This window comes from Mobula birostris, chromosome 19 (assembly GCF_030028105.1).
Source record: "Mobula birostris isolate sMobBir1 chromosome 19, sMobBir1.hap1, whole genome shotgun sequence".
Classification (NCBI taxonomy): domain Eukaryota; kingdom Metazoa; phylum Chordata; class Chondrichthyes; order Myliobatiformes; family Myliobatidae; genus Mobula; species Mobula birostris.
The window spans coordinates 60,755,237-60,776,747 of NC_092388.1; the positions used below are offsets into that span (position 1 = coordinate 60,755,237).

Here is a 21,511-nt window from a genome sequence, read left to right on the forward strand (position 1 = left end):
ATCCGGTGGTATTTCCTGGTCAGGATCTCTGGAATCTGCAGGTAGTTGTGTTCCCATGTGTCTGTTTAGAGGGGGGAAGTTATGGGTTTGGGAGATGTTGCAGTGGTCAGGATGAGTAACTGCAGTGCATTGTGCAGATGGTACACACTGCAGTCACTGAGCCATTGATTTATGAGTCAAATGGGCTTTAAAAAAATGAATGGTGTCTAGTTTCTTTAGTGATTGGGGTTTGGGCATACTGTACATGACATTCTGCGGATGCTGGAAATCCAGGGCAATACAAAATACTGCCGGAACTTATCAGTTTATGAGTGGAAAGGAAGAGGAAAGATGCCAGAATAAAAAAGGTGGGAGGGAGGGGAAGGAGGACCAGCTAGAAGGTGGTAGATGACAGGTGGGTGGGAAAGGTAAAAGGCTAGAAAAGGAATCTGATGGGAGAGGTGAGTACACCATGGGAGAAATGGAAGGAGGGATACTGGGGGAGGTGATAGGCAGGTAAGGAGAGATGCGATGTTGCTCTTCTACCCTGCAAGGGGCCTCATTGTGCAAAAGAGGAGGCCATGGATCGACATGTTGGAATAGGGATAGGAGCTAAAATAGTTGACCACTGGGAAATTCCTCTCTGGAAGGAGCAGATGTGCTTGACAAAGCGGTCCCCCATTTGTGTTGTGACGCATCAATGTAGAGGATACAATAGACAACATCAGCAGGTTCACAGGTGAAGCGTTGCCTCACCTGGAGGGGGTGTTTGGAGCCCTGAATGGAGGTGAGGGAGGAGATAAATGGGCAAGTCTAACACATCTGTTGCTTGCAGATGTGTCCCAAGAGGAAGCTTAGTGGGAGGAGTGAAAGGACAAGGGAAACATAGATGTAGCAATCCTACAGAAAGCAGAGTGTAGGGGTGGGAACTAAAAATTTGTTTGGTGGTATGATCCTGGTGGAGATGGTGGGAGTTGTGGAAAATGATATGTTAGGTGCAGAGGCCCTTGGGGTGGTAGGTGAGAACAAGGGGAACTATCCCTGTAAAGGCAGCAGGAAGATTGGGTGAGTGTGGATGTCCAGGAAATGCAGGAGATGTGGCTGAGGGTAGCATCAATGTTGGAGGAAGGGAAACCCCTGTTCTTTGAAGGAGGGCATGTCTGATGTCCTGGAAAGGAAAGTTCATCCTAGAAACATGTGTGGTGGAGAAGAAGGCACTGAGAAAAGCGAATAGCATTTTTATAGAATACAGGGTGGGAAGAGGTATAGTCAAGATAACCGTGGGAATCAGTAGGTTTATAAAAGATATCAGTAGACAGTTTGCCTCCAGAGATGGAGACAGAGAGATTGAGAAAGGGAAAGAGATGTCAGTAATGGTCCAAGTGAATTTAAAGGCAGAGTGGATGCTGGAGGCAAAGTTGATGAAATTTATGAGTTCACCATAGGTGCATGAAGCACCACCAGTGTAGCACAGGAAGAGTTGAGGAGAATTACCAGGGAAGGCTTGGAATGTACTAAGTAGCCAATGAAAAAGCAAGCTAGCTGGGGCCCAGGACTATCCTTTGAGTCTGGAGAAAGTGGGAGGAGCCTAAGGAGAAATTGTTGAGGGTGAGGATCAGTATTACCAGATGGAGGAGGGTGGTGGTGAAGAGGAACTGGTTTGGTCTTTATTGAGAAAGAAGTGTGGAGCGTTAAGGCCTTCTTGATGGGGGATTTAAGTGTAAAGGGACTGGACATCCATGATGAAAATTAGATGTTCAGGGCCAGGAAATTGAAAGTTGAGAAGATTGAGATCATGTGAAGTTGTGTGAATGTAGGTGGGAAGGGACTGAAGCAAGGAGGACAGAGTGTAGTCGAGGTATGAGGACACGTGTTCAGTGGGGCAAGAGCAGGCAGAGACAATCAATCTGCCTGGACAGTCAGGTTTGTGGATCTTGGGTAGGAGGTAGGAAAGAGCAATGCAGGATAAGAGAACTGAGTTTGGTGGCATGGATGGGTGTTCTCCAGAATAGTGATAGTGATGGAGACAATTTTCTAATGGTCCAGAGTGGATCCTTTTCAAGGGCTAGGGAAGAGGAGGTGTCTGAGGGTTGCCACCTGGCCTCAGCAAGATAAAGATCAATCTCTAAGAGAGTGTCCTATCATTTTCCTGATATGTCTTGCAGATGGTGAAAATACTTCGGTATTAATAAGTGCTACTTACCGTAGGACACCAAATCTCAGACTTGCTCTCTTCACTGTGATATTTGTTGCTGGGCCTGTTGGTCCCACAAAATATTGATGATGCAGGATCTTGGCAATGATGCCTTTGAAGCTCAAGGGTATGTCATTAGATTCTGTCCTGTTAGTGACATGGATGTTATTTGTCACTTTTCAGCTCACTCCTGTATGATGTTCAGGGCTTGCTACATGCAGGTATGGGCTTCATTTTGCAAAGGGTGAATATGTATTTACATAGATACATAGAATAGTACAGCACGGTACAGGCCTTTTGGCCCACATTGTTGTGCCGACCCTCAAACCCTGCCTCCCATATAACCCCCCACCTTAAATTCCTCCGTATACCTGTCTAGTAGTCTCTTAAATTTCACGAGTGTATCTGCCTCCACCACTGACTCAAGCAGTGTATTCCATGCACCAACCACTCTGAGTAAAAAAAACACCTTCCTCTAATACCCCCCTTGAACTTACCACCCCTTACCTTAAGCCATGTCCCCTTATATTGAGTAGTGGTGCCTTGGGGAAGAGGCGCTGGCTATCCACTCTATCTATTCCTCTTACTATCTTGTATACCTCTATCATGTCTCCTCTCATCCTCCTCCTCTCCAAAGAGTAAAGCCTAGCTCCCTTAATCTCTGATCATAATGCGTACTCTCTAAACCAGGCAGCATCCTGGTAAATCTCCTCTGTACCCTTTCCAATGCTTCCACATCCTATAGTGAGGCGACCAGAACTGCACACAGTACTCCAAGTGTGGCCTAACCAGAGTTTTATACAGCTGCATCATTACCTCGCGACTCTTAAACTCTATCCCTTGACTTATGAAAGCTAACACCCCATAAGCTTTCTTAACTACCCTATCTACCTGTGAGGCAACTTTCAGGGATCTGTGGACATGTACCCCCAGATCCCTCTGCTCCTCCACACTACCAAGTATCCTGCCACTTACTTTGTACTCTGCCTTGGAGTTTGTCCTTCCAAAGTGTACCACCTCACACTTCTCTGGGTTGAACTCCATTTGCCACTTCTCAGCCCACTTCTGCAACCTTTGACAATCCTCTACACTATCTACAACACCACTAACCTTTGTGTCGTCTGCAAACTTGCTAACTCACCTGAACAGCGCATGTCCTTGTTTTTGAAATGCTGAAGGAAGGACGGCTGTTTTAGGCAGATGAAGATGTTGGAGCCTAGGACACTATCTAAGGGATGCTATCTCTTGGGGCTGGGAATGATTGACCTGTAACAATAGTCATCTTCCATTCTGCAAGCATAGTCTTAGAATAGGCAGATTTTGGAAGGTTATTTTTTTTTAAATGAGACAGATACTGTTGTGTACCAAAATGTATGCAATCTTTATAGATTTGGTTTTAGGATTCTCTTGATTGTGGCTGGGAACTGTCAGTGAAGTTTGCCTATGTAGGAATGACAATGTAAGAAAACAAGATAAGCGATTGAAAGAACTGAGAAATGTGGAGATTAACTTTTTTAATTGTTTAAGAAGTTAATTCAAAAAATGAAAGATTACATTGAAGGGTGGCATGGTGGAAATGGAATATCGTTGTTCAGCTGTAAGGAAGATTGGAATTGAGTGAAGGAACATAAAATCAAAATGAGTAGTAAGAGAAACACTACTTGCCTTTAGATTTTGGTTTGCCTGTCATTGGTTTGAATACAGTGGGTTGCAGTTAATTGAGGCACATTGAGACCAGAACATTTTGGCCCAATTAAGCAGCTGTCCCAATTAGAAACAGAAAAACTACAGCACTGTACAGGAGCTTTGCCCCACAATGCTGTGCCAAACATGTACTTTAGAAATTACCTAGGTTTACTCATAGTCGTCTATATTTTTTCTAAGCTCCATGTACCTATCCAGGAATCTCTTAAAAGACCCTGTCGTATCCCCCTCCACCACTGTTGCTGGCAGCCCATTCCATGCACTCACCACTCTCTGCATTAAAAAAAAACTTGCCCTTAACATCTCCTCTGTACCTACTTCCAAGCACCTTAAAACTGTGCCCTCTCATGATAGCCATTTCAGCCCTGAAATTTGTCGAATTTTCATGAAAATGGTTGTGTATAAAAAAGACAAACTACTGTTTAACTGAATAACAAATTATGTATTAAATGAAATGCAGAACAAATTGGGACGCTATCAATACTACTACAGTACTATAAAACTGTATTAGTTTCTGTAAGGTATTGATGGAGGAATTCATCCAGTGTATGCTGCTGTGTTCTCTTGATTGACTGTACATGAACAAAATAAGCACAGACACTTAGTGCAGATACCTGTCTTCATATAATGTTTTTGACGATTGCATCCTTCAAATCTTCATTTTCATTGTAATATTTGAGATTGTCATTACCTTATTTTTTATAATTTCTAAGTTGTTGAAGTAGTAAAGTCAATTCATTTTCACTCCTGACCATTTCTGGCATCTCCAGGCTGTTGTACTGCTTATTTCTCACCAACAAAAATTTCTGCTTTTTGAATGCAAACACGTAACTGAGGCTATTTTAAAAACTGTTCACTCTAAGCATGGTGTAGTGTCTACAACCACTCAAGTGTACGTGACTGATGCTTGTTAGAAACTATTTGGCAAAAGTTTCCTGTCCCAGTTAAGTGGTGTAGTGTCCTATTTTCTCGATTAGCTTTTGTTCTTTAAGAGCTATCACAAATAAGTGGCTGCCCCAATTAACCAATGGCCCAATTAACCGGAATCCACTGTACTGTGATGCTTTGGATTTGCGTTTATTGGTATTTTGAGGCAGTAGAATTTATTTGAAAATCATTAGCTGATTGGCACACTGCAAAAGTAAAACTTTGAAAAATTGGCTGTGAGCATTTGAACCACAAATGTGATATTGATTTTAGTCTAATGAACTAGTTTTTATCCAGTAGCATTCGAACTGATTTGCATTATTTCTCAAATTCTGCTCGTCTGACGTATGTCCAAATTGTAGATTCAACTGACTTGTGCAAAGTTTTGATGTTCAATGAGGAAAACTAATGTTTGGGAGCACATAGTCAATCTTTTTGTGGGAGAAATTGCTGAAACTATTCTATTCCTGCAATGGTTATGTATTGATATCTAACAGATTTTTGGAATCTAATTCAGATGTTTCTCTGGGTTATATGTGGCATTGGAAGCAAATTGTTAGTGTTGGGAGCCAGTTTGAACTTAATTTTGCAGCACATGCTGACTGCGTAATTCATCTGTTCAAAAAGTAGGCAAACAGGATAAGGGAAAAGCATGTACTGAATGGCAAACTCGTGCATTCATGTATTAGCTTAAATTGTTTGAAAGCTATTGGAGTCGGTTGTTCCAATCAATGAGATAAGATTGGAGGTGTGGGTTGTAGAGGTGCCCTGCCCTATAAAAAAAGACACACAAACTCAGGTTACTGACACAGCCTGCTCTTATCAAGAAAGATCTGTTTATGTGCACCATGCCTTGATCAAAACAACGTTCAGAGGACCTTAGAGGAATTGTAGAGATGCACAAAGCCTGAAAAGGCCACAAAAGTATTTCTAGAGACCTGAGTGTTCATCAGTACCCAGTAAGAGAAGTTGTCTACAAATGGTGGAAACTGAGTACTGTTGCTACTCTCCCTAGGAGTGGGCATCCTGCAAAGATCACACCAAGAGCACAGCGTGCCATGCTGAAGGATGTGAAAAAGAACTCAAGGGTAACAGCAAAAGACCTGCAGAAACCTCTAGAATATGCTAGTCTCTGTTCATGTGTCCACTATAAGAAAAACACTAAACAAGAATGGTGCTCATAGAAGATTACCATGGAGGAACCCACTGCTCTCCAAAAAAAATTGCTGCCTATCTCAAATTTTCAAAAGACCACAATGGTTCTGGGACAATGTTCTGTAGACAGATGAGAGAAAAGTTGAACTTTTTGGCAGAAATGCTCACCACTATGTTTGGAGGAAAAAGGGCACTGCACATCAACACCAAAACTTCATCCCAACTGTGAAGCATGATAGAACATCATGATTTAGGACTGCTTTGCTGCCTCAGGGCCTGGACAGCTTGCAACCGTTGAGGGAACAATGAATTCAATATTGTGTCAAGACATTTTACAGGAGAATGTCATGGTAGCAGTCCATCCATCTTCTGAAGTCTAATAGAAATTGGATACTGCAACAAGACAATGATCTGAAAGACGAGTAAATCACAACAGAATGGTTTTAAAAAGAAAATTCCTGTTTTGGAATGGCAGAGTCAAAGTCCTGACCTTAATTCTATACAATTGTTGTAGAATTCAAGCATTCATGCAAGGAAGCCCACCAACATCCCAGAGTAGAAGCAGTTTTATAAGGAGGAATGGCATAAAGTTCTTCCAAGCTGATGTGCAGGACTGATCAACAGTAATCGGAAACATTTGGTTTAAGGTATTGCTGTACAAGGAGGTCACACCAGTAACTGAAAGCAAAGGTTCACATACTTTTTCCGAATAATACATGTAATTTTGGATATTTTTCTCAATAATTAAATGAGCATGTACAATGCTTTTTGTTTTTATTTAATTGGGTTCTCTTTATTGAGTTGTAGGACTTGCGTGAAGATCTGATCACATTTTAGGTCATATTTATGCAGAAATAGAGAAAATTCTAATGGGTTCACAAACTTTCTAGCACCACTAAGTGAGGTAATATATAACGAATGCGGTACTAAGCAAGAATACAAAATACAGTTAGATTCTAATCTGTTATCCAGTAGTTGAGCACTGGTTTCACTAGTTTCCCTGCACAATTTTAACACTTGCTGTATTTAATGGAAATATCATGCTATATATTTATAACATCTTAAAAGTAAAGAAAATTGGTGTTGGCAAGTTAATGTAATATCTAGTCCTGAAATTTGTCATTCTGGTACCACCTAAGTATAAAGGGCATTGTATTATTGGAATTTTACGTGAAGTGGGAAGTTGAAGGTGGAAGAACTAACTGTTCAGGCAGTGTAAATCCATAGATCTTTAAATATAGCAGGTCAGGACAGTATGTACATACAATTATTTTAGTGAGGCATTGAACTAAAGAGCTAGAAGGTAAAGCTGGAATTCTAAACATTTTACTGGGAATAAATAGCAAGCAATTATTTCTCAGTGGGGGGAGGGTCAAATGACAAGTGACAAAAACAACTAGTAGAAGGATTACAGCAGAAATGAGGAAGAAATCCTTTCACTCAGTAATCGAGGCCTGAGAATACCAGAAAGGTAGAAAAGGAAGTAACGCACACAACAACTTTGAATTTCTCCGTGTTACTCTAACGGGAAATTTGAATGCTATTCTGACTAGTCCAGGTTTGTGGTTTGCTGGTCCCAATATTTGTATGCATTTTTTTTGGGGCGTGCGTGTGTGTGTGTGGGGGGGGGGGCGGGGATGTTGATGCTCTTGTTGCTGTTTTGCCATTTGCCTGATTTTTTTTTTGTAAGGGGGGGTTGATGTTTCTATTGAACAGCCTCAATGTTTTTCTTTGTTTTGTGGTTGTCTGGAGAAGATGAATTTCAGAGTTGTATACTGCATCCATTGATAATAAATGTACTTTGAACTTGAACTTTAAATGCAAGTTCTGCTCCTCTGTATGCTGCCATTAGATATGGCCAATTGTATGAGCTTCTGTGTGGAAATTGGCTTCTGGTCTTCACACGCTGACAATGCCTCAGTGCACCTAGTTGGAATACCAAGGGGTTCTGAATGGTGCTTCATTTGCCTAATGCTTATAAGTATAACAAATTTGTTTTTCAGGCCAGACTTTAAAATGAACGTCATCAAAGAGAATAAAGATTTGGCCTGCTTCTTCACAACAAAGCACTCGTGGAGGGGAAAGTAAGTTCTTTCAAATATTGATTTTGATGGCTTATTTTGGATCACTGAAGAAAACACTTATGATTAAGTGATTTAATTACTGTTTCTGTTTTGAACTTTTTTAAATTGCTTCTAATGATTTTCAGTTGCATTTGAAGGTCTTCCTTCCTGATTCCTGCATGTTGTCCATGAAGCTGATATACAGGAGTTTCAGTTGACAGCAGTTTTCCAAATCTCCTTGATTTGTAGTTCATGACATTGCAGTTGTAGTTTAAGAGCTGTGAAATTCATGGTCATGTAGATTTTGCTGTGAGGATCAATAAAGTGCATAAGAATAAAAATAAGAATTGTCAATTTGTGCCGTTATAAATCCAAAACCATAAACGTGAGTAACCCATAGTTGTACAGCATGGAACTGGGCCTGTCAGTCTAACTCGTATGTACACACTGACCAAGTTGTCTTCCTGAGCTAGTCCCAAATGTTTGCTTTGGGCCACCTCCCTCTAAACCTTTCCCAATTACAGTTGCAAGAAAATATTTGTGAATCCTTTGCAATTACCTGGTTTTCAGCATTATTTAGTCATAAAATGTGGTCTGATCTTCATCCAAGCCACCATAATAGACAAACACAATCTGCCTAAACTAGTAACACAAACAATTGCACTACTTCTCAACAATACTGAATACACCAATTAAACAATCACAGTCTAGGTTCAAAAAAAAGTATGTGAATATCTGGAGTAATGCCTTCTACAAAAGCTATTTGAAGTTGGGTGTTCCTATCAATGAGATGAGATTGGAGGTGTGGGTTGTAGAGGTACCCTGCCTTATAAAAGGGACACAAAGTCAGGTTACTAATCGAGCCTGTTCTTCTCAAGAAAGGTCTGTTTATGTGCACTATGCCTCGATCAAAATAACTTCCAGAGGACCTTGGAAGAAGAATTATAGATGTAACGCGTGTTACGAGACTGCAGGTTCGTTTACTGTGGGTGTTGCTTTAAGTGCCTGAGTGAGGCAGGACTATGACGTCAGTCACAAGCTGTGGCAGCTGGCTTCTGTCTGTCTCTCTGTCTCTCCCTCTGTCTACACAACGGATGTGTGACTGTCACTTCCTGTAATCCATATGTATGGATTTGTTGGAGTATCCTGTGGTATCACTTTTGTTGGCCCTTACTTGGAATCGGGGTGTTACGTGGTAATCACTTGAAGACGATATTCCTGTGACTGTCACCTGGTGATATTTCTGAGTGGATTTTGGAACGACTTGACAGAAGATCTTCGGCGACTGTTATTTTGTTTATCCATTGTGGAACCTGTGGAGTTTCTTCGTAATCGCCTTCTCTCTACATTTTACAAATCTCTCCCCTCACTCATTTATTCTGTGGAATACTGAACCTTTTCTACTTTGCCATCTTAAGAACTGTTCCTGAACTTGACTGTTTGGGAACCACACACACATATATACACACATAACACTGTTAACTTCTGTTTATTTCGTTTAAACTTTTATATTTGGAGTAGATACTAATAAAGATAGTGCTTTTAACATTGAAACCAGACTCCATTTGTGATCTATTGCTGCTGGTACATAACACACGCTGTAAGGTTTCACTGCTAATGTAATGGTTTTTTTGTAATGTTCACTGCTGAAGTAACGATTTCTCTGTAGCAGCAATGTTTGGGTTATGGCTGGAGGTAACAGGACAGTGAATGCATGTTAGCCAATCAGGATTTTGTTGCCCTGCCTTGTGATTCTGGAAGCAGTTGATTTCGCGGGCTTTTGCCAGAAGGGGAGAGAGAAGTGAAGAGAGAAGACACGAATGGAGAGATTTGGTAGACCGCCGGATGGGGTGGACTCGCAGCGAGGGTCCGAAGGACAGCGACAATCGGAGAAGGTCGATGGTGAATGATCGATTTATCTGTGAGCTCCAACTTTACGCAACAGACTGTTTAATAAGGTTTGGGTCCTTTTCCTTTTATATTTCGTTTCTCTACTAACCATATAGTCAAAGTAAGAGTTATAAAGCTTAATCGTTTAATCGCATATTGCGTACTGTTTGCTATTTTGGGGTACGGATTTGTAACAGGGGACATATCGCGTAGCATCCACCCAAACGAGATTTCTTAAGTTTGGCCGGGCAGGGGGGTTATCACCCGCTATATTAAGCTGCTAGGTGAAGTGAGTGTTATATAGAGATGCATGAAGCTGGAAAAGGCTGCACAAGCATTTCTAAAGACCTTGAATGTTCATCAGTACATGGTAAGAGAAAGTGTCTACAAATAGAGGGAATTCAGTACTGTTGCTACTCTCCCTAGGTGTGGGCATCCTGCAAAGATCACACCAAGAGCTCAACATGCAATGCTGAAGAAGGTGAAAAAGAACCCAAGGGTAACAGCAAAAGACCTGCAGAAATATTTAGAATATGCTTAAAGTCTCTGTTCGTGTATCCACTATTAGAAAAACACTGAACAAGAATGGTGTTCATGGTAGGACACTATTGAGGAAACCAGTGCTCTCCAAAAAAAAACATTGCTGTATGTCTCAATGCCTCCTGGATGTTCCACAACACTTCTGGGACAATGTTTTGTGGACAGATGTGGGGAAAAATTGAATTTTTGGCAGAAATGCACACTACTTTGTTTGGACGAGAAAGGGCACTGCACACCAACACCAAAACCACATCCCAACTGTGAAGCATGGTGGAAGATGCATCATGGTTTGGGGGCTGCTTTGCTGCCTCAGGATCTGGACAGCTTGCAATCATTGAGGGAACAATGAATTCAAAATTGTGTCAAGACATTTACAGGAGGAGAGTGTCAGGGTAACAGTTCATCACCTGAAGCTTAATAGAAGTTAGATGCAACGAGGCAGTGATCGGAAACAAAACGGTAAATCAACAGTTTTTATAAAAAAAAAACGAAGAAAATTTGTGTTTTGGAATGGCCGTCAGTCCAGACCTTAACCCAATGGAGATGCTGTGGTATGACCTGAAGTGGGCTGTTCATGGAAATAACAGGTCTCCCAGAAATATTGATGAACTGAAACAGTTTTATATGGAGGAACGGTCTAAGATTTCTCCTCATCATTGTGCCGTTCAGCAGCTACAGGAAACATTTGTTGGAGGTTATTGCTGCTAAAGGAGGTTCCATCAGTTATTAAATACAAGGCTTCACAGACTTTTCTCAGCCTGGACTGTGAATGAGTGAACTCTGTGTTCAATAAAGATATGGAAAGTACAGTTGTGTATTAATGGTTTAGGCAGATTATGTTTGTCTATTATTGAGACTAAAATGAAGATCAGACTATATTTTGAGTAATGCAGAAAACCAGGTAATTGCAAAGGGCTCACAACTTTTTCTTGCAACTGTATTTAACCATCTATCTTATAAACGTACATGTATTACTACTTCCTCTGGCAGCTTAATCCATATACCCACTATGTGAAAAAACCTGTCCATCATGTTTCCCTTTATTCGCAGTTATTTGTAAACAACTCTATTCTTTGCATTTCTGGTTAGATGCTAACTGAATTTCATTGGCTTTATATCTGTACTTGGCACAATGACAATAAAGTTGAATCTAATCTAATCTAAATCTCCCCCTTGTGTCCACTTTAAACCCAAGGCCCTGGTTTTGGACACTCTTATCCTGAGGCGGGAAGACTGTGACTGTGACCAATCATGCCCCTCAAGATTTTATATACCTCTGTAAGGTTGCCTCTTAGTCTCCTATATGGAAAAATAACCTTGGCCTATCCAGCCTCTCCTTTCAACTTGAGCTGTCTTATACTTAGTAATATCGTGAATCTCTTCATCCTTTTTAACTGTAACATAACATCCCAACTCTTCTACTCAGTATCCTGACTGATGAAGGTAAGTATACTAAACACTTCCTTCACCTGTCTACCTGTGTCACCACTTTCAGGGAACTGTGTACTTGTACTCCTGGGTCCCGGTTTTAAAGATCTCTCTAGGGTTTTATCATCTATTGTGTAAATCTTGCCCTGGTTTAACTTAGTAAAACCCAATGCATTGTCTTTGTTGGAATTCCAACTGTAATTCCTTGGCCCACTTTCTCAGTTGATCTCGATCATGTTGTAGTCTTGGGTAACATTCTTCCCTGTCTATCATACCACCAGTTTTTTGTCATCTGCAAATTTGCTAACCACACCACCTATATTCTCATCCAAATCATTAAGCAATAGTGGATCTAAAATGGATTTCTGTTACACACCACTGACTGCAGGCTTCCAATCTGAAAAATAACTACCGCAGTCTGACTCCTACCACCAAGCTAATTTTGTATTTCATTAGCTAGCTAGCTCACTCTGCAACCATGTAATCTAATCTTCTAGATCAGCGGTCCCCAACCTTTTGCGCACTGCGGACCGGTTTAATATTGACGATCTTGCGGACCGGCCGACGTGGGGGGTGGAGGAGTTCAAGTTCAACAGTGCGTGACAGGAAATGAGGAAAGGTGCAGCTGACTCATATCGTTCCATATCGCCAAATCATATAGCTTCCGCGCGTTGGGGACCACTGTTCTAGATCAGCTTAACACGCAGAGTCTTTTTAAAGTTCACATAGACAATACCTACCACTTCTGGCTTTTTCAGTTCTCTTGGTCAGCTTTTCAATAGAACTAAATCAAATTTGAGACACTCTTTACTATGGAAAAACCATTCTTACTACTAGCCTTTTCAAATGCAGGTAGCCCATATCTATCAGAATCCTCTCCAGTAACTTTCCCACTGCTGATGGGCGTACTGGTCTGTAGTTCCTGGCTTGTCACAGGGAGCAAGCTGTCTTTAAATAAAGGCACAACATTAACCATGCTTTCACCCATGATGACAAGATCCCTGCCAGGGCACCATCAATTTCTTTTCTTACCTTCCTATAATGCACTTTAATGCACTTGGTCGAATGCTGGAGTGCCTTTATGTGCCTTAAAACTGCCAGCAGCACCTCTTTTGTAATGTTGATATGTTTCAAGACATCACTATTTTCTTCCCTGAGTAAATACATAGGTAAGATACCAATTTTTAAAAAAAAATCCTGCCCATCTCCTGTGGTTCCACACAAAGATGACTAACTACACTGCCTTGAGGGTCCTTTCTCTTTATTGTAGAATATCTTGTCATTCTCATTTAACCTAACTGCCAAGGTTATTTCACAATGTCTTGCACTCCTACTTTCTCTTGAGTGTATTTCTACATCTCTTAATTAAGAGATTTAATTTCCCTCAATCAGCCTAGATTGCTTAATCCTGCCAGCCTTACCCTTTACTCTAACAGGAACATGTTCATCCTGAACTCTTCCTACATTCAAAAGTCTGCAACTTGCCAGATGACCCGTTTACTGGCTAACAATTAATCTTTAAAAGTTCCTGTCTAATACTGTTAAGATTTCTTTCAGTGTTTGCAAAATCAACTATAATTGAACTGTATTTTGTTTGTGTTCCAGAATTGATACCTAGTATTCAACATTTTTCTGTTTAATTGTTACTGAATTCATCCTTTGGTCCATTCAGCTGTTTTGTGACCAAACTTATGGAAAAATTGGAGTTGGTTGGGGGAGAAAGAAAGCATTTTGAATGCAGACTAATATAAAGTCTGAGTATTTCATTAAGTTTCTAAAAGTATCAGCATTATATGAGTCAGCACTTATGCACTCTTCAATCAACATTGATTTAAAGTGCATTTTAAGCAAGACTCTGTAATTATGCAATTGCTTCAGCTAAAGGAAAAGAAAACTAATGCTGCAAACAAATCTATGAAGTCCTGCTGCTCAAGAGCTCAGTGGCCATTCTGTCCATTGTGCCTGTGTTATCTCTTTGCAAAATTTTTAATTTCACATTCCTGATTTTGCTTCTGGTATAACGGCTGCACATTTGGTCACAACAGCCTCTCTGGGTCCATCCTTCGTCTTTTGTATGATCCCGAGACTGCTGGTTAAAAAGGACCTCAGGTACTGCGGGTCTACAGCACTATCTATCTAATGAGTTGCTTGATAGCGGTGGAACTGGACATGTTGCACACCATATTGAAGTCTGCTTTAGCCACTCAGGGAAGAAGGTGTCAGGTGGTGTGTGGTTCAACAAACGGTAGAAATGATTGGCTTGGACAATCTTATTGTGGTCGTAAGGCCTTCTTGGGCATTGGTAATGTAGAAAACTGTCAGTCTGATTCACTGGTTCATTGGCGAGATCAGTGGCAGGGGAGCTGCGTTGCCTTGGTTGTTGCATTGACCACGCCCTCTTACCTTGCGATTGCTTGTTGCAGCCACCAGGGAAGGAGATGCCAGAGCTGGTGCAGCTTCTCTAGAGTTCGCTTGGTGGAAGACAAGCTGAATTGCCTTTGTCTGTGGCTGTGCTTGTGTGAGTTCTGGGTTTTTTTTTTGCAGGAACGTGGCTCCAGGACAAATCCATGCACCATCAATCTACAGGCCATGACACTTGGACTATATTATTATTTTATATTTTTGTAACTGTATGCCTTTGTTATTGTAATTAAATGTGCTGTGAGTGGCTGTTGATCCTGGGTTTTGTACCTTGATCCTGGAGGAATGCTATTTGATTGTATTCATTTGTATGGTTAAACTTGAAATTGAGCTTTCACAGAACCATGCAAAAGAATCTCTTTTTTATATCTGCCTTCTTTTGCAAATCAAGAACTTGCAGCTATAGGCTATAGTATTAGCTGTGAATCCTGCCACCAAGCAAATCTTCTCTCCCCTCCCCCCCCCCCCAACTTTCTTCAGGGATGGGGATCAATCCCTAAGCAACTCCCTTGTCCATTCATCTCTCCCCACTGATCTGCTGGCACTTATCCTTGCAAGTGGAACAAGTGCAACACCTGTCCCTAAACGTCCTCCTTCACCACCATTCAGGGCCCTAAACAGTCCTTCCAGGTGAGGCAACACTTCAGCTGTGAGTCTGTTGGGGTCATTTACTGTGTTTGGTGCTCCTGGTGTGACGTCCTGTATATTGGTGAGACTCGACGTAGATTGGGAGACCGCTTTGCCAAGCACCTACCTGGATCTCCCTGTGGCCATCCATTTTAATTCCACTTCCCATTCCCATTCCGATATGTCAATCCATAGCCTCCTCCACTGTTGTGAGGATGCCACACATAGGTTGGAGGAACAACACCTTGTATTCCATTTGGGTAGCCTTCAACCTGATGATATGGTCATCGATTTCTCAAACTTCCGGTAATGTCGCACCTCCCCATCACCACCGCTTCTCCATTTCCCATCCCCTTTTCTGTCTTTCACCTCATCTCCTTGCCTGCCCATCATCTCCCTCTGGTGGTCCTCCCCCCTTTTCTTTCTTCCATGGCTTTGTCTCTTTCACCAACTTCTCAGCTCATTACTTCATTCTCCCCCCCCCCCGCAGATTTCATCTAACACCTGGTGTTTCTCTTTCCCTCCCCCCTACCTTTTAAATCTACTCCTTAGCTTCTTTCTCCAGTTGACTGTACTCTCTTCCTAGCTGCTGCCTGGATTGCTGAGTTCCTCCAGCATTTTGTGTGCGTTGCTTGGATGTACAGCATCTGCAGATTTTCTCTTGCTTGTTATTGAATACGATAATGTGTTTGGAAGCCTTGGAGACGGGTGGCTGGGGAGGTTGGGGGGACTGTGGTTTTTTTTTTAGCGTGTCGCACCAGACAGACAACCATTTTTGTCTGGCGCGTGGTGTCAGGACTGGTCTCCTTTCGGATTAACTGGGTCACGATATGAACGTTCCTGACTCGACCCTTTTTAGCGAGGCTGAGTGGCTAGCTCGACGCTCAACCCAGCACGGATGGAAGTTGTGCTCGGGGGGTGGCCCAACTTGGATTCGAACTTGGGAGCCTTGCTCCAGAGTCTGGCGCTGATGCCATTGTGCCACCAGCCGGCCTATGGTAATATGGCAGAAGGAAAAGTATAAGCACCAAACAGAAAGCATGATGGAGGAGATGAGACTATGAATAAATTGTGCTCATAAGATATTTGCGGCTACCATTGTTGGGGAAAACAGATAATTGAATCCATTAATCAGTAAGTTTTGGGAAATTTTAGCTGTTTTCAAATGTAATGGTTGGAAGAGGAAAAGAGAATAAACTTTGTTTAGGAGCCCATTCGTAACGGAAACCTAAAAAGCCTGTTGAGGGAGCACTACTCAGACTAGTAACAAGAAGCTACTCCTAGCAGGGAAGAAGAATGATCATAATGGAAAATTTACTTGAGCAGATACAAACTCGTAGCAATTATTTGGGAAAGAACCAAGACTAGGAGCAGTTTGAAGAGAAAAAAAAACTATTTTGGAGTTGCCCAATGAAAGTAACAAGTCTGTGGAGTAAGTGGGAATTTGGTGTTTTGAGAATGCTGGTTATAGAACGTTATTGGTTAATATCTAATATTGAAAGGTAATTGGTAAGAATTCAGAAATATTCCTAGGGGTAGAATAAACTATCCAATCATGTACTGACATGAATAAATATGAAGACAAAACAGTAGCTGCACTAAGCACCTAAAACCTGTTGATGTGAAAAGGTTAGGAAATTGCACTATTCAGTAATCTTAAGCTGAACTGCTGAATTAACTAATGTTCAAATTAACCAAAACTTTTTCAATAACAAACTATCCAGTGCTCCCAATGCGGCCTCCTCTACATTTGTGAAACCCTACATATATTTGGGATCACTTTATCGAACTCCTCTGCTCCATCTGCCAAGAGTGGAGTTTCGCAGTAGTTAACCATTTAAACTCCTATCTACATTCCCATTCTGACATGCCGACCGCCTCTTTTGTCACGATGAAGCCACTCTCAGGGTGGAAGAGCAATACCTTACATTTCATCTGGGTAGCCTCCAACCTGATGGCATTAACATCGATTCCTCCTTCTGGTAAAAATTTTCCTCCTCCTCCCCTCTTCTATTCTCCACTCTGGCCTCTTAGCTTGTCTCCTCAACTGCCTGTCACCTCCTCACCCATGCCCCCTCCTTTCTCCCATGGTCCACTCTCCTTTCAGATTCCTTCAACTATTTACCTTTCGTACCCATGTGTCTTTATCTTTCATCTTCTAGTTAGTTCCCCTACCCCTCACCTTTTTATTCTGGCATCTTCCTTCTTCCTTTCCAGTCCGAAAGAAGGATCTCTGCCTGAGATTTTGACCTTTTATTCATTTCCTTTGGTGCTGCCTGAGCCACTAAGTTCCTCCAACATTTTGTGCGTGTTGCTCTATACAGAAATAGATGTGTTTACCCATGCTTATGTTTTCCTTTTTTAGGTATAAGAGAGTCTTTTCCATCGGTACACATGCCGTAACCACTTATAATCCCAGCACAATTGAAGTTACTAATCAGGTAATGAATAATAGTTATGTTCCTGATACTTTATCTTTAATGCTGTGAAGTATATTAATGATTGGAGATGGCTCAAATCTATTTAGGAGTGGGTATGTCATCATCTTTGCTTTGGCCTTTTTTTTTTTAGTTGGATCATTCCAACTATCAATTTGTTGTATTTAAAGGCTTTGCCATGGCATTTATGAAGTTTCCAGTTTTGCCTAAACTAACTGTAATCTTCTGTTATTTCTTGAATCTTTTGGCTTTTTCATGTGTCGGTCAGTAGCCTGTGACTTGGCTCAGGTTTCAGCTGTGTAATTTATGTACATTTTCATTGAGCAGCTATAGATAAAGAAGTTGTTTCTCGATGGTTAACCTAACTTGTAAGTGACTTGTATTTCAAGACCATTTGATTACATCTTTTGTCTATAAATTTTGAGAGTTTAACTGAGTATTTAAAGGTATTACAGCACTTGAGCTTGACACAGTTTGAGCAGGCCTCACCGAATTCCAGTTTGTTCTAATTCCCTTATGAACATTTTTCTATTCTGGTTTGAGAATCTGTGTTTTTGCATGAGTCAACTTGTATTTTGACATGCGTGTCTTTTCAAAGCTATGGCAAACAAAACAATTTTTTAAATTTGTTTTTTAATTTCTATTGATACTTAAATTGAAAATTACCATATCACACTAGACCAAAGTAAAGAAACTTGTATACTCTAAAAAGGTGAAAGCTGGTTTCAAATATTACTTTCTGTGAAGTGTTTAATTCTAAAGCAGCTACGTGGTGGCTGAGTTTTTGTCCAAATCCCTCAACATTTTTGAGGTTAAAGTTCTTAGATTCCTTCAATATAATTGTTCTCAGGATTTTGAGTATCTGCAGTATGCCAAATTGAAGGTCAATGTTTCATTTTTAACTCTGCTTAAGACAACTCATTAACTATAGAAAACTTGCCTTGCAGTGGGCTTATGGAGATATCTGCAGTATTGGTCCTGTTGGTAAAGGTCAAGGGACTGAATTCAATCTAACCTTTCGCAAAGGAGGTGGGAAGAAGTCTGAAACCCTCAAATTTTCCACTGAACACAGAACAGAGTTGCTGACAGAAGCGTTGGTAAGTATTTCATGTTTCAGAAGCACTGGCTTTTTGTATGTTGCTACAGAAACATTATCTAACTATTGGTACTTTTTGCTTTGCATTTAAGTAAAGGTAGGAGTCCATGGGTTGCCATTGTCACATTTGCTCAGATACACTCATACACCATAAATACACAGATCACTCTCTTTGCAGAAGCTGCTTTGTGAGGCATGTACTGCACAACTCTTGTAGGTCAGGACACATCTAATGACTAATAATATGGATTTGTGGTTGTAGTAAGATTGGAATTATCTGTATAATGATGACCAAGTCAGAAAACAGCAATTTTGGGATTGTTGTAATCAATGATACAGCTGTCAATCTTGTAACATTCTCCATAATACCCAGGTGAAGTTTATGAAGTATTCACACTTAGATACTTACAAACTGTTCTCATCGTAAATATTCTGAAAAGTGAGTTTCTAATGCCAACTGCTACAAGTACATGGTTATCTCTGACCCTACATTCATTTTGTGAGATTTGTATCTCTAAGTAATTTGACTTATTTTTTCTTTTTGATATTTTGGCTTTTCTAAAAATATTTTCAGTTTGTTAAAAGATGTGGAACTTTATTTGCTGTCTTTTGAGTATTATGCAATATAATTGCATGTCCAGCCATTCAGACAGTGAGTGTTGAATACTAGATACTTTACAGCAGGCTTTGGGTGGAAATTGATGTCTTTGTGGGCAACTTCCTTTATGATCAGTTAGGATCTTTGAGCTGGCACATGTTTGAATTGAGGTTGATAGAATGAAGTTCTATTGTGACAACATGAAATGCCTAGTTTAAATGGCTTCTAATGTTATCCACCTAATTTCTGAGCCTTCAATATGGAATAGTGCTAATAGGCTTTGAGAATAGCTGGTTAAAATGAAAATCTTCTGGAGTGTTTCTTGGATGGTAATCTGGCATTTACAGAAGGGAAGGACTGTTACATGGTTTGGCTAGAATTTTTTTGATAGTCTGCAGCAGAGCGCCACAGCGTAGTGTTAGTGTGATGCTATTACAGCTCTGGGCATGGGATTCAAAGGTGCTGCCTGAAGATGTTGTTTCTTGAAGATGTTCTTGATGATGAGGAGGGTTGTGCCTGTGACGTAGCAAGCTGAATCGACAATCCTCTGTAGCCTCTTGCAATTCTGTGCATTGGTGCCTCTTTACCAGGCTATGATGCAACCAGTCAAAATGCTCCCCACTGTTGTACATCTATAGAAATTTGCAAGTTTTTGGTGACATACCATATTTTCTCAAACATCAGAATTGGGTTTATTAGAATCAGAATTAGGTTTAGGTTTATTATCACTGGCATGTGACGTGAAATTTGTTAATTTAGCAGCAGCAGTTCAATGTAATACATAATCTAGCAGAGAAAAAAAATAAAATAAAACATAAACAAGTAAATCAATTACGTATATTGAATAGATCTTAAAAAATGTGCAAACACAGAAATACTGTATATTTAAAAAAAAAGTGAGGTAGTGTTCAAAGCTTCAATGCCCATTTAGGAATCGGATGGCAGAGGGGAAGAAACTGTACCTGAATTGCTGAGTGTGTGCCTTCAGGCTTCTGTATCTCCTCCGTGATGGTAACAGTGAGAAAAGGGCATGCCCTGGGTGCTGGAGGTCCTTAATAATGGATGCTGCCTTTCTGAGACATTGCTCCCTGAAGATAGGCTAGTACCCAAGATGGAGCTAACTAGATTTACAACCTTCTGCAGCTTCTTTGATCCTGTGCAGTAGCCCCTCCATACCAGACAGTGATGCAGCCTGTCAGAATGCTCTCCACGGTGCAACTATAGAAGTTTTTGAGCGTATTTGTTGACATGCCAAATCTCTTCAAACTCCTAATGAAGTATAGCTGCTGTCTTGCCTTCATTATTACTACATCGATATGTTGGGACCAGGTTAGATCCTCAGAGATCTTGACGCCCAGGAACTTGAAGCTGCTCACTCCCTCCACTTCTGATCCCTCTGAGGATTAGTATGTGTTCCTTCGTCTTACCCTTCCTGAAGTCCACAATCAGCTCTTTCATCTTACTGATGTTGAGTGCCAGGTTGTTGCTGCGGCACCATTTCACTAAATGGCTTATTTCACTCCTGTACGCCCTCTCGACACCACCTGAGATTCTACCAACAATGGTTGTATCGTCAGTAAATTTGTAGATGGTATTTGATCCATGCCAAGCCACGCAGTCATGGGTATATAGAGAGTAGAACAGTGGGCTAAGCACACACCCCTGAGATGCGCCAGTGTTGATCGTCAGCGAGGAGGGTATGTTATCACCAATCTGCACAAACTGGTCTTCTGGTTAGGAAGCTGAGGATCCAATTGCAGAGGGAGGTACAAAGGCCCAGGTTCTGCAACTTCTCAGTCAGGATTGTGGGAATGATGGTATTAAATGCTGAGCTATAGTCGATGAACAGCATCCTGACATAGGTGTTTGTGTTGTCTAGGTGGTCTAAAGCCGTGTGGAGAGCCATTGAGATTGTGTCTGCCTTTGACCTATTGTGACGATAGGCCAATTGTAGTGGGTCCAGGTCCTTGCTGAGGCAGGAGTTCAGTCCAGTCATAACCAACCTCTCAAAGCATTTCATCACTGCCGATGTGAGTGCTACTGGGCGATAGTCATTAAAGCAACCCACATTATTCTTCTTTGGCACTAGTATAATTGTTGCCTTTTTGAAGCAAGTGGGAACTTCCACCTGTAACAGTGAGAGGTTGAAAATGTCCTTGAATACTCCCGTTAGTTGGTTGGCAGAAGTTTTCAGAGTCTTACCAGATACTCCATCGGGACCTTCTGCCTTATGAGGGATCACTCTCTTTAAGGACAGTCTAGCATCAGCCTCTGAGATGGAGATCACAGGGTCATCAGGTGCAGCAGGGATCTTCACAGCTGTAGTTGTGTTCTTCCTTTCAAAGCAAGCATAGAAGGCGTTGGGTTCATCTGGTAGTGAAGCATCACAGCCATTCATACTATTGTCACTTTGTTATCACCTGCATGTGTTATGAAATTTGTTAACTTAGC

At 41.1% G+C, this 21,511-nt stretch overlaps 1 protein-coding gene across 5 annotated transcripts in view; it reads left to right on the forward strand.

The window, feature by feature from the left end:
- LOC140212638 (dnaJ homolog subfamily C member 13) overlaps positions 1 to 21,511 on the forward strand; it is a 166,457-nt gene that overhangs the window by 5,498 nt on the left and 139,448 nt on the right. For all 5 annotated transcript variants that reach the window (XM_072283701.1, XM_072283697.1, XM_072283699.1 and 2 more), the window contains exons 2-4: positions 7,963 to 8,043; positions 17,294 to 17,369; positions 18,314 to 18,463. In XM_072283701.1, the coding sequence (XP_072139802.1) occupies positions 7,976 to 8,043; positions 17,294 to 17,369; positions 18,314 to 18,463 (294 nt within the window). In that variant the 5' untranslated portion in view covers positions 7,963 to 7,975. The remainder of the gene's footprint in view (positions 1 to 7,962; positions 8,044 to 17,293; positions 17,370 to 18,313; positions 18,464 to 21,511) is intronic.